This window comes from Mesoplodon bidens (assembly GCF_964165515.1).
Source record: "Mesoplodon bidens genome assembly, chromosome: 16".
NCBI classification, from domain to species: domain Eukaryota; kingdom Metazoa; phylum Chordata; class Mammalia; order Artiodactyla; family Ziphiidae; genus Mesoplodon; species Mesoplodon bidens.
Window position 1 is genome coordinate 69,926,220 of NC_138173.1, and position 12,639 is coordinate 69,938,858.

A 12,639-nucleotide genomic window follows, 5' to 3' on the forward strand; every position below is an offset into this window, starting at 1 on the left:
TCTGAGCAGCACCATTTCCAGACAGATCCATCAGAAGAGGATTTCAGTGATGAGCCCCCTGTCCCCCACCTGCTTATCTCATTGGGTAGCTTGAGCCACTGGACACGCCAGGACATTGTCCAGAGACCAAAATACCATCTGTCTCTCTGAGCCCCAGACCCCAGCATTCTTTCCCATTGTAGAAGTAAAACATGATTATGGCTTAAAAGGGAAAAGAAAGTTAAATATTAGAACCACATGAAATTGCTGTTTCAGTAAGTCAAAGCTGGTCGGGTATCAGCAATTTCATTGTAACCATGACTTAGGACAGAAAGGTATGAAGTGAAAAGCAATTCTCCTAACTTCCTAACTCTTAGCCACATGCAAATCTCCATTTTCACTCCTCCATTCCTTATGGATCCTTCCAGAACATTTCTATGTGTTTATAAGTGTTTATTACATCAAAACATTTTTGTTTACATGCTAATATTTTACAATACATATTCTTTTCTACCTTGATTTTCTTACATAATATTTATCTTTCTGTATCTAAAAAATGACCCTTGTTCTTTTTAATGGCAACATACCAATCCATTCTTTGCATGGACCTCATTTATCTCACATTTAAGGGCATATAGATTTGTTAGCAGTTTTTTTTAATACATTTATTTATTTTATTTATTTATTTTTGGCTGCGTTGGGTCTTCGTTGCTGCGTGCGGGCTTTCTCTAGTTGTGGTGAGCGGGGGCCACTCTTAGTTGCGGTGAGTGGGCTTCTCATTGTGGTGGCTTCTCTTGTTGTGGAGCACGGGCTCTAGGCACGTGGTTTCAGTAGTTGTAGCACGCGGGCTCGGTAGTTGTGGCTTGCGGGCTCTAGAGCGCAGGCTCAGCGGCCATGGCTCACAGGCTTAGTTGTTCCCTGGCATGTGGGATCTTCCCGGACCAGGGCTCGATCCCGTGTCCCCTGCATTGGCAGGCGGATTCTTAACCACTGTACCACCAGGAAAGTCCCCTGTTAGCAATTTTGCATCAGCACCAGGTACCAGTGCTTGTGTGCAAGTGCATATTCATAAGTGACAGCCCAGAAACAGCATGGAAGGTGGACCCCTGAATTTTAGGACTCAAGCTGGGGCCTGGAGCTGTAGGATCTTGAGAAGAGCAGGGAGCTCTCTTGGATTGAATCTCAACCCTGTCATTTTGGGGCTGTTTACCATGTGCAGGTTCCTTAACCTCTGTCTCCTCATCGGTAAGATGGAGTCTGGTGAGGATCTGAGACACTAACTCCATACACACAGTAGATTGTTGAGGACACGTTCACTTCTTTTGAGTTTAAAGCATTTTGAGGAGGATGACCGTGCCTTTATTTGTTTTTGCGATCATGATTCAGACCTGCCTTAAGATATATCAGGGGGAAAAGGGGGTGGGGTGGGGGAGGGAGGATGGGCTAGTAGGCTGGTCTCAGCAGGAACTCACCACCTTAACCCATTAAGGTCAGGACTGAGCCGTGCTCTCAGTGTCGCCTCTCCTGCCCTGGGACAGTGCAGACAAGCTGGGCTTATTTGTTATCAGGGTCCAGGTGCTGCTCCCGCATCTTGGCTGGTCCATGGTGAGTGATTCTGCTAATAATAGGACACCTCTGTCCAGACTTCCGTCAGGGCCTTTATGGTCTGAGGGTCACAGCTGTCAGTGACAGTGGTTCCCTAGGCAACTGTCAAGTCCTAGGGAATCCCTGATTTAAAGAACGTCTACTACTTGTGTTTCCCTAAGGGATCAGAACCAGCTTATAGAATTAATAATAACAGAAAGAGCTGACATTTGTTGAGTGCTTACTAAGAACCTGGCATTTCTGTGAGTAAACATCTTAGATTATTGATCATCTGATCCTCTGCTGACAGCTGCTTGCTCAGTAAGTGTGGATTTTAGTCTACAAGATATCCAACATTTCATTTTATTAAAAAAGGGAACTAACTCTAACTTCAACCCCTCAGCCCATGAGAGACACTGTCTTACAGGGAGAGTAGTTAGAAAGCGACTCTGGAGCCAGGTTGCCTGGGTTCAAGTCCCAGCCCCACTACTTGCCTGTTGCTCTTTTGCACCTTGGTTCCTCAGAGCCCCCATAAATATGGGGTAATAACAGCACCCGCGTCACAGGACTGTTGTGAAGTCATACATGGGAAAGCTCACAGGACAGTTTCTGCTGCAGAGGAAATGCTCAGTGACCTTTGTCCTAGTCTTCACCATGGTTGTTAGTGTGTTATCCACACATCAGGTCGACGGGGATTCCATCTCAACCATTAGTAAGGCTCCTCTCCGGGGCCGGGGCCCTGCAGTGCCTTTGACCATGAGGGATCGGTCCACCCAGCCCAGAGCTGAGGCCACGGTCCCAGGAGCTGACTTCAGGCCCCTTGGCGCCACTGGGTCTGGGCCAGGCTCGGGGTGGGGAAGGGACTCTTGCTGAGGCAGGAGCCCCGTGCTTTGGGTTACCTCCGCCCCCTCCCTCAGAGCCCGCCGCCACCCAGCAGAGCCTGACTGCAGACGGGGCCAGGGCTCCTGTAATCTGGGGCCCAAGACTCAGGTCCTTCTCAGTCTGCAGGAATCCCGCCTCCTCAAAGGCCCTTCTTCCCTCCTCAGGCCATCATCCGTTCAGTGAGTTCGGTGTTTTTCAAAAAGCAAGGAGAGTTGTTGCCTTCAAATAGCCTTTGTTTTAGCCTCTGCCCTCCCCAGATTCCCAAAATTCAACTGGGAAACTCAAAGTTGGGCAACTTTGCAGGGGGTGGGGGCAAGGAGGGGGCAAAATACTAGAAACGAGACAGAAATTGATACAGATTTAGCCTACCATGCCCACACAGCAAGAGCTCTGGACCTAGGGGTCAGAGGCACTGGAAAACAGCAAGATCTTTAGAAGCCTGACCTCCCCATTTCCAGGCTAAAGAACCTTCCCCTGATCCTCCCTGTGTACAAGCTGTGTGCCACACAAGGTCTTCCGGGGGCTGGACCCTGCCTCTCTCTCTCTCTCTCTCTCTCTCTCTCTCTCTCTCTCTCTCTCTCTCCTCCCATCATCACGCCCCTCTCATAACTGACAGTCCCTGAGAACCACTAGACCTAGTTAATGAAAACACCCACGGGATCCCAGGTCTCCATCTCTGCCGTTTCTTCTGCTTAAAATCCCCCTTCTCTTGTTTCCACCTGACAAACTCTTATTTATACGTCAGAACCCCACCCAGGTTCACTTTTTCTGGGAAAATTTTCCAGCTCCCCTTTCTCCATAGAGTTAACCACTCCTTCTTCAGGGGTAGTTATCTCCTCTTTTATTACACATGTCTTTGCAGCTAACACTCTGGGCTGGAGTTTACTGCTTACATGTCTGTGTGCTTCAATAGATGGGGAGAAACTAAGGAGCAGGAATCTTCTCTTATTTATCTTTGTAGCCCCCGTGCCTAGCTTTGGTTACAGTTGAATAAATGTTTGTTGAATTTAATTGTTAAATGTCACCGGACGATAATTCCGCCTCTTTCCCTGTTTAGGAGGAAGATGCACTGGGGACCGTGAAGGCCACCAGCTTTGGAAGTCTGATGTGCCAGGTGAAAGCGAGGAGCAGGGGTGGAGACTCTCCAGCTGTGTATCTGAAAAAGGGTAGGTTGATGAGCTGGGTAGCTCGGGGCCCCGGTGGCTTAGCCTGTTCAGTGTCTGGGGCAGCGTTCCCGCAGGACGTGTTTAGAGAGGAGCCTCGCTGCCCCCAGCGCAAGGGACAGGGAGGCGCATCCTGCAGGTGAGCAATTCAGTTGCAGAGCAGACACAAAGGCTGAGGGCAGAGGCCAGCTGAGTCCACACCATGTGCCCTGTGCAAGCTCATGTGGCTGCCTGTGACACGGGGGTGTCCCCAGCAGGACCACAGGCCCTGGGCTCCTGCAGCTGCCCATCCTGGCCCTCCATCTCACGGACCTTCACTCCCCCTCCCTCTCCTGTCCACCCTCCCCGGAAGCTGTCAGACCTTCTCATGAGCAGCCAGACCTCCGAGCTCTTGTCTCTCCCTGCCCTGCACTCAGAACCTCCCCGGCTGCAGTGTGTATGCACGTTACCTGGGGGCTGGTAACACTGCAGATGCCGAGTCAGTAAGTCAGGGTAAGGCCAAGATTTTGCCTATCAAATAACCTCTCAGGGACGCCAAAGCAGCTGGTCCCTGGACCTCACTTTGAGTAGTGAAGCCGTCTCGTGTTTTATAGTTTACAGCTCACTTCCCCAGGCACCTTTCATTCCACCCTCACAGAGATTCTTGAAGGAAGGTGAAAATGGGATCATAATCCCTGTTTTACAGATGAGGAAACTGAGGCTCAGAGAGATTAAGAGTGTTGCCCAAGGTCATATTGCTAGTAAATTGGGGATCTGGGTTTGAACCTAAGTGCGTCTGATTCCCCTACACGGCCTCACAGAGGGGGTCAGGGAGATACTTTTGGTCGCTGTAACGAAGCAGTGGGTCTTTCCCAAGAATCCTACAGCCTGCACGACTCTGCCCTGTCCATCAGGGCCAAGAGAGGGGAGTGCAGGGTCCTGAGCCCTGGCCCACGACTACGCTCTGCCCGTGAGCTGGGATGCCCTTTCTAGTCACCGCTCTCCCAGCCCCGCTTCCTGCGGTTAAGGGTGAGGGGGCTGGAGCCCGTCAGGTGGGTTGACCCCAGCTCTGCCACCACGAGCTGTGTGTGACGGTGGACAAGTTCCTTGACGTCGTAGGCTGCTGTGATTCTGTTAGTCAAACAGGAGTCGCAGGTGAACTGAGGTTGTTGGGAGGTGGGAATGAAGATGCTTTCAGAAAGATGCGATGCTTTTAAAACAGTGTGTGGCATGTGGTGAAGAGCCAGAGGAGGGCTTCTACGATCCTTGTCACTCTTGCTAACAGTTTCCCGATGACCCGAGGCAACGGCTGTGGACCGGAAGATAGGCCAGGGGACCTGAGCGAGGACAGGAGGTGGGGGGCGGGGGTTGGAATGAAGGTGGCAGACATGTCACTTCCTTAGGTCTGAAGCTCCGGGCAGGCAGCCCGCTCCCAGCAGCTTCAGAATTGCGCTGCGAGCAGCTGGCGATGGAGAGGATGCCTCGGACCAGGCCCAGGGCCTCGGCTGACCTCGGTAGCAGGCTCAGCCCACGGCAGGGACAAGCGTCTGTATACTTTTGTCTCTGGTCCTTCTTTCGCCTAATACCTCCATCCTGTCTGAAATGAGAGCTCCCCTGGGAGAAGGGAGTCCAGCAGAGCTGGGTTTTCTCTGATCTCTGGCCAGGTTTTAGAATGTCTGCCCCAGTGTTTATTCCAATTATTTTTACTACCCATTTTGAAAAATGACAGAGCACAGAGATTATTTTCTGAAAAGGAAAACCAAAATAAAACAAGTAACCCCTCTCAAAAATGTTCTTTAAAACCCTACTTTGGCCTTTTATCATATTTTTTTTAAAGGCAATTGTATTTCTTTTTAAGTGTTTGTTATTTTTTTCTCCTCCTTGTCTCCTGAAATTTATACTTTGGGGGAAAATTGCAAGGGAAATTGTGAAGCTTCTTTGCTGCCAAGCTAAATCGAGGGCAACAATGTTTTTTTGCCATTTTTTGTTTTGTTTTGCCTTTTTGTTTTGTTTTGTTTTGTTTTGCCTTTTATATTTTCAAGCAGAAAATGCACAGACCCAGCCATTCTGGGTTCTGTTGTAATGAAAAGAGAAGGGAGGCAAACTGGATCTGGCTTTCGACTCCCCCGCTCCCAACGTACTAGTTCTATCTTTGATCAGGAACAACTTCTTTATTTTACTTTCTGTAAAGTGGGAATAAAATGGCACAGCTGAGCAGAAAAGGACACAGTTTCTGAAAGTCTCCTGCATAGTCCGTGGCACCCAGTAGGTAGTCAGCATGTCCCTCTGCATGCCTGCGCTTAAGTGACCTGGAAGATGGGACAGCTTGGCCCATCCTCCAGGGCCGTCCTCTGTCCAGACCCACTTAAGGTCTGTGGCCTGGACTGTGGAGGAGGAGCCATGTGATTTTTCAGTAACAAAGGAAGTCAGGGCCTGAAGGTTCCTTGGAGATTATCTAGCCCTCATGTCACAGGTGAAGCCTAGAAACAGGAAGCATCTTGTCACACTGCATCCAGGTGGACCAAGGACTGTAGGCCCGACCTCCCCCAACTCGGGAACATCTCCCAGACCTGATCCATTGTCTAGGACTCCACCACCGTGTGGGTGAGCCCGGCACCGCACGCCCCATACATGTTTACTGAGTGCCCGTGGAAGGACACACACTTCGCAGGTGCTGTGGATGCCGCTGTGATCGAAACAGACAGAATCCCTGATTGATAGAGGAATTGGTCCAGCAATAAAAGCACTTCAGAGGGTGATAAGTGCTTTGTTGAAAATGAAACAGGGCATTGGGGTAAAGATGGACGTGGGCTACCTAGAAGAGCCAAATTCATGGAGAAGAAAATGGAACAGTAGTTACTCAGGGCTGGCGGGTGCGGGGGGAGTTAGTATCTGATGGGGACAGAGTTTCAGTCGGGAGGATGAAAAGTTCTGGAGGTGGATGGGGTGATGGTGCTCAATATCATGAATGTTCTTAATGCCACTGAACTATACAGTTAAAAACGGTTAAAGTGGTAAACTGTTTGTTATGTATATTTTGTGACAATTTAAAAGGAAAAGAAAAATGAACATGAGCTGCTTTGGGTGCTCAGGGAAGGAGCTTCAGAGAAGGGAATGTCAGAACTAAGGATGAGAAGGAACCCACCATGCCCAGATCTCAGGGCAGGTGGTCCTTTGTGCAGGCTGTGTGGAGGATGCCCAGCGAGCTGAGACGCGGCCCTACCATCCAGGGCAGCACTGTGCAGTAGAACTTTCCGCAGGGATGGAAATGCTCAATAAATCTCTGCTGTCCAAAATGACAGCCAGTAGCCACATGTAGCCACTGAGCACTTGGAATGTGGCTATTGCAGCATGAACTCTGATGCACTGAAATTGATCTTCGAGTAGTCACACATGGCTTGTGACTCCTGCTTGTGAGAGCGGGGACTGTGTCCGGGGAATCGCAGCTGGTGGGGCAGCAGTAGCTGTCTCAAGTGGCTTAACCGTAGGGTGAAGGATGACAGAGCCGTAGTAGAGGCACAGAGAGAATGTACGAGAGATCAAGGGAGGGAGGTGAATTCTAACTGTATAAAGCTGGGAGGTGGGCCCTTTAAGTCAAGCTGGGCTTTGGCGAAGGGTGGGCGGGGGCTTGGCCTGGCACAGTTAGAGGACAGTCAGGCAGAGGGGGGCTGCGTGAGCGAAGGCTTGGAGGGAGAAGATGCTGGCTTTTTGGAGACCTGTAATGTATCTGCTGAGCGTCAGGTAAGGGCCAAGCTCATGGTTCAGCCTTTGAATGTCCAGTCTATCTTTTCATCTGCTCAGCATCTGTGAGGATTATATACCATCATTGCCGGTTACAGAAGGGAAAGCTGAGGCTCGGAGGACCGAAGAACTCACTTGCCAGGGGTGCTGCGGGGATTCGCACTCGGGTCCGCCTGGTTCTGAAGCCTGCACTCTTGCTCCCACGCTGTAAGGTCTCCACCACCTTTAGGTGCATGTGTTGGTTAAGACCTGGTGACCTGCCAGGCCCCTGGGAGGTCAGGGTGGCCAAGAGCACAGGCTCTGGTGTTCTTCCTGCCACCACCAGCTGTGTGAACCTAGGCCAGACTGTTCACTCGTTAAGGTTCTCTTTCCTCAAGTGCAAAATGGATATAATAATAGAACAGACATGTTGGCTATAGTGAAATATATATATCTGAAAAAACCTCATATTTGCAAAAAGATGCTCTAAAAATAACTGGGCTTTTATGGGAAAACGAGACTTAGGGACAGGCAAAACCCAAACCATGCCTCTTCTAGCCAGAGGACTGACAAAAACAGTAACAGTCCTATTTAAAATGCTAGCAAAACTTTAAAAAGAGACATATTGAATCCATCACAAAGAAATGCTACAGTAAATGTGGAGGGCAGGGTAGCCTGATGGGGGAGGGGAGGGCCTGAAGATGTTGAGGCACAAAGATGCAGGAAGAGAAGGGAAATCACGGTCCTCACTTTGAAGACAGAGCCGCTGGCCAGTCTGAGGCAAGAGGAAGTCCGTGGGCTGATGGGCATCATGTAGTCCTGTGTTTCTGCAGCTTGCTGCCTTCAGCTGAATGTGTATGTGCCGCGTTCACTTGTAGTTTGATGACACAAGGCAGCGACAAGCTGGGAACACTGCAGATCAACCAATGCAACCTCAGCATTGCAGCGGCCGAGCTGCCTGTGCACCACGTGTTCAAACCACTTTGCCTTACAGAAACACACGTAACAGCAGAGCAGTCCGAACCGAACTCAAGGGCAGTGAACATTCAATGAGGTCGTCTAGGTAAAGCACGTGGCCTGGTGTCTGTGCGTGTAGTTAGAGCTCGATAAATATTTGCTGGTAATAATAAAAACCATAATAAATGCCAGTTCTCCACACCTCCCCTTCAGACCCTCAAAGGTGTGGTGGGTGTTTGTCCAGGTCTGCTGGTTTGGGGCCATGGCTTTGGTGGGCTCCATTGCTCTGCACACACAGGAGGCCCAGGATTTTCATGGCACAGAGAGCATCTCGGTGGACCGCACCCTGTACCTGGTGTGGTCAGAGGGCCCACTGTCATGTGACCAGCACGCTCTGCTCAACTCTGCATTGTTTTGAGATCTTAAAAAAATTTTTTTTCTACCTTTTTCCCAGGCCAAGAATTCACCAGGACAGGTCAGAAAAGCTTTGAAAAGACTGGTTTCCAAAGTGTGCTCTCCGGAATGTACAGCCCCGTCGCCTTCTCAGCGTCAGGAGCCAGTCTGACCGAAGTCCATCTCTTCTGTCTTCTTGCCTGTGACCGTGATTCCTGTTGCGATGGCTTCATCCTCACGCAGGTCCAAGGAGGTAACATGACAGTGAGGGCTGGGGCTTCCCTCTTCCACAACCTGCAGTCTGCAGAGTTTGGGGAAGGCGTGGGATTGCAGAAGACAGGATACACAACACGGAGAATGCCTGGGGAAGCGGCCGCACTCACTTAGAATGTGATATTCACAAAATTAGGGACTATCATGACCCTTCCAACAGGTCACATACTATGTTGGCCACTTTGCGTTTTAATACCACGTTTTTCCTTAGTGCTGCCCTCAGAGGAGGTATTTCGAGCTCTGTTTTCACAAACCAAGAAACTGAGGCTCAGAGAATTCAACCAGCTGCTCCTAATCACTCTGCTCATGACACAGTCACGGAGTGAGGGAGCTGAGATTTGAGCCCAGGTGTATCTTCAACAGCATCTCACTGCCACCTCTGAAGCCTGGACCCACCACATTTGGTTGAAAAATGTTAGTTCATTCCAATCACCCATGATCATTCATTCAGTGATTGATTATTTATTGAGTGCCTACTGTATACCAGGTCCTGTGACCCATAGGGCTGGAATTTTCAATTGTCTGTCACCAGTGGGAATAGACTTCTGTTTACAAAAATAAATCCGTGTCCTTGGCTATGTAGCCTCGTGGTGGTTGAGAAGGGGCTTCGGTCAGACGGGCCTGGGTTCTAGTCATCACTCTGTAACTATGTCACTTTTCTTGAACAAAGTGCTTAAACTAAGTTGTAGGTCCCTTATCCATGAAAGAGAGAGAATGATAATTCCTATTTGACTATTCGTTATAAAGATACTGGGTGCAAAATGCTGGACTTGAGCTTGGCTCCTGGTATGCTATTAATTTAGTGACAGAGGGACTTACCTGTAACCAACTGCATGATTGGCAGCTTCAGCTTATGGAGAATTCTAAAGATTAAAAAATACGTGAAGTCGTCTTATATATCTTTTTATGACCCTCACTTACAGTCAGCTATAAACCTTAGGTGATCACCGTACCTGTGCAATCCAATGTTCCAGGTATTGGGAATTGATAAAAGGAGCTTAGAATGTGGTTGGGGAGGCGAAGGTACCATGAAGGACCATAACCTTCACTCCCTCATCTGTGCTGTCATCCAGGTGCGTATAGAGCTCCGCTGTGCACCAGACTCGATACACAAGGCGACACAGGTGTCTGAGGCTGTAGGAGGCTTGAGTGTAGAGGAGGGAGATGTCAAGGGGGCTTGGTGGTCAGGGAGAGCTTTCTGGAAGAGGAGAGACTTGATCCAGGCTTTGCAGGATGGGTAATGTTTAGATGGTAAGAGAGGAGAGAGAGTCTGGTCAGAGTGGGTGTCCCTGGGAGCTGAGCTCAGTCAGGGAGACCGCATATTCTGGAGAGCATCATCCATGACACTGGACTTATCAGTCTACAGACCCAAGGCTATGATCAACTCCAGCATCTGTACATCATTCCCTCCAGACTCAGAGGTAGATACTGTTGGCTGTCTAGCTTGGTCACCTGGTGGGACAGTTGTATGGTGAGTGATGGAAGATATCAGGTGTCCAATTTGGTGATGGGAAAGGGAGATTTGGGAAGGTCCATATGGGGTATATGCTAAGTATGAAGTGGCTTTAAGACATTCACAAAATGTGGACTGAGCTTTTGGATACAAAAGATCCAGAGCTCAGAGAGGGAGTCTGGGTGGGAGATAGACATGTGTGAGCAACCAGCGTTGAGGTAGTAGCAGAGGTGTGGGTACAGATGGATTTCCTAGGAAGGGGGTGCTGGGTGAGAAGATGGAGGAGGGTGGGACTGATCCCTGGGGAATATCTACATAACTGATGAAGAATCTGCATAGAAGACAGAGAGGAGGAGACCCAGGAGAGCAGCAGGTCATAGAAACCAGACTGGAGACGGTTGAAAGGTGAAGGAAGCTGTCAACAGTTTTGAATGCTGCTGCGTGTTCAAACAAGGTGACTCCTGAAAAATGCTGAGGTCAGCTCGCAGTGGTCAGCAGAGGCTACAGTGAGAATGTTTTGCTGGAGGTCAAAGGAGCCCAGGCAGGAATGTGGATTGAAGTAAGTTGAATCCTAAAATTCCTTCTAGGTTTAATGCTTTGTGGTTCTGTGATGCGCATTCATGTCAGTGTTTAGATAAGCAAAAAAATAGATGTTGTACACACACATATACACGGACACATGCACACAGGCACACTCATTTTATTGTACTTCACTTTACTGTGCTTCGTAGATGCTGCGTTTTTTTACAAATTGAAGGCTTGTGGCAACCCTGCACCAAGCAAGTCTATCGTGCCATTTTCCCAGCGGCATTTGCTCGCTTTGTGTCTCTGTGTCACGTTTTGGTAATTCTCAAAATTTGTCAAACTCTTTCATTATTATTACATTTGTCATGGTGATCTGTGATCAGTGATCTTTGATGTTACTGTTGTAAAAAATATGACAACTCGCTGAAGGCTCAGATGATGGTTAGCATATTTTAGCAACAGGGCACTTTTAAACTAAGGTATGTACTTTGTTTTTTTAGACGTAATGCTATTGCACCCTTAGTAGACTACAGTATAGTGTGAACATAACTTTTATACGTACTGGGAAACCAAAAATTCCATGTGACTCACTTTCTTGCAACATTTGCTTTATTGTGGTGGCCTGGAACCAGACCTGTGACTGCTCTGAGGTGTGTCTGTATATATCTTCTTTATGTGTGCCTATATTTAGAAACACTGCAATTCAAATCCAGGGTGCTTTCTGCCTTCTTTAATCTTAATGTCTTTTCTGAGGATACCACAATTTCCCCAGATGTTCGATTACTCACCAGACCACAGGATTTTTCAAATTGGAAAGGTTGACTTCATTTTCCTTAGGGTCATCTATGGAATAATTACTTTGTTCTGTGGAGCAGTAAACCCACACAATCCTTTTTTCCATGACATTTCTGGCTAGCACCTTGCCTGTCTTTCCCTCCCAGTGTAACCCGTGATCCGTGAATTATGTTGATCTGAACAACCACCTCGCAATGCTGCAAGTTAAGCTTTTCTTTGAGATACACATCAAACATCAGGCAGATGTTTTTCCCAGTCTCGTCTGACGGGCAGTCCTGGAATTTTAACTTGGGAAGCTTTGGCTGGATCTGCTGACGACCAGGAACAGAATCCCACTACATGATTTTACTGCAGTCTGGAAGGGCATTTAATTTCTGGTAGAATCCCCCTCGTCCCCGTCCCCTCCTCCCCTGCAAGACTCCAGCCCCTCCAACCTCCAACCCTGAAATGGCTTTGTTTCCACTGATAATTATTAGTGAAAATTCATGAGGCTTCTGGACCTACATTTCATGAGCCTACTTATAACACAACGAGTTGAGGCAACTTGGAAATGGGGTTCAGTGGCACTTGTGTGGCCTGAGGCTCCCGGGAGCGTAATTGAAGCTGGCTCACGTGATCAGCAAAGTGATTTCAAATCTCCAGCTGGCGCCCACCTCTCAGACACCCGGTGTTCTCATCGACACTTGAGCATTAGTTAAAGAAGAAAGCTGCCTGCGTTTCTCTTCCCAGGCCTGAGAGGCGGAGGAAAAACGTGCCCCACCTCTTGTTTAAGTCCATGATTCTTTCTTTGGCTTCAGAGAGGGGCAGCCGCAGAGCTCAGGCTTCCTCTGGGCTCTCGGCAGGCACTTACGCACCCCTGCTGCCCTGTGCTCGGCTCCGGCTCTGGGTCCGGCCAGGCCGGGCGAGGCACTCACTGCCCTCTGGTCCTTCCTCTAG

At 49.0% G+C, this 12,639-nt stretch overlaps 1 protein-coding gene across 1 annotated transcript in view; it reads left to right on the forward strand.

Moving 5' to 3' along the window:
• The window catches only part of TG (thyroglobulin), a gene marked incomplete at its 5' end in the record, with an annotated part of 239,511 nt that overhangs the window by 61,157 nt on the left and 165,715 nt on the right, over positions 1-12,639 (forward strand). Inside the window, 2 exons of the mRNA XM_081258080.1 lie at positions 3,503-3,611; positions 8,719-8,910. Of these exons, the coding sequence (XP_081114206.1) occupies positions 3,503-3,611; positions 8,719-8,910 (301 nt within the window). The remainder of the gene's footprint in view (positions 1-3,502; positions 3,612-8,718; positions 8,911-12,639) is intronic.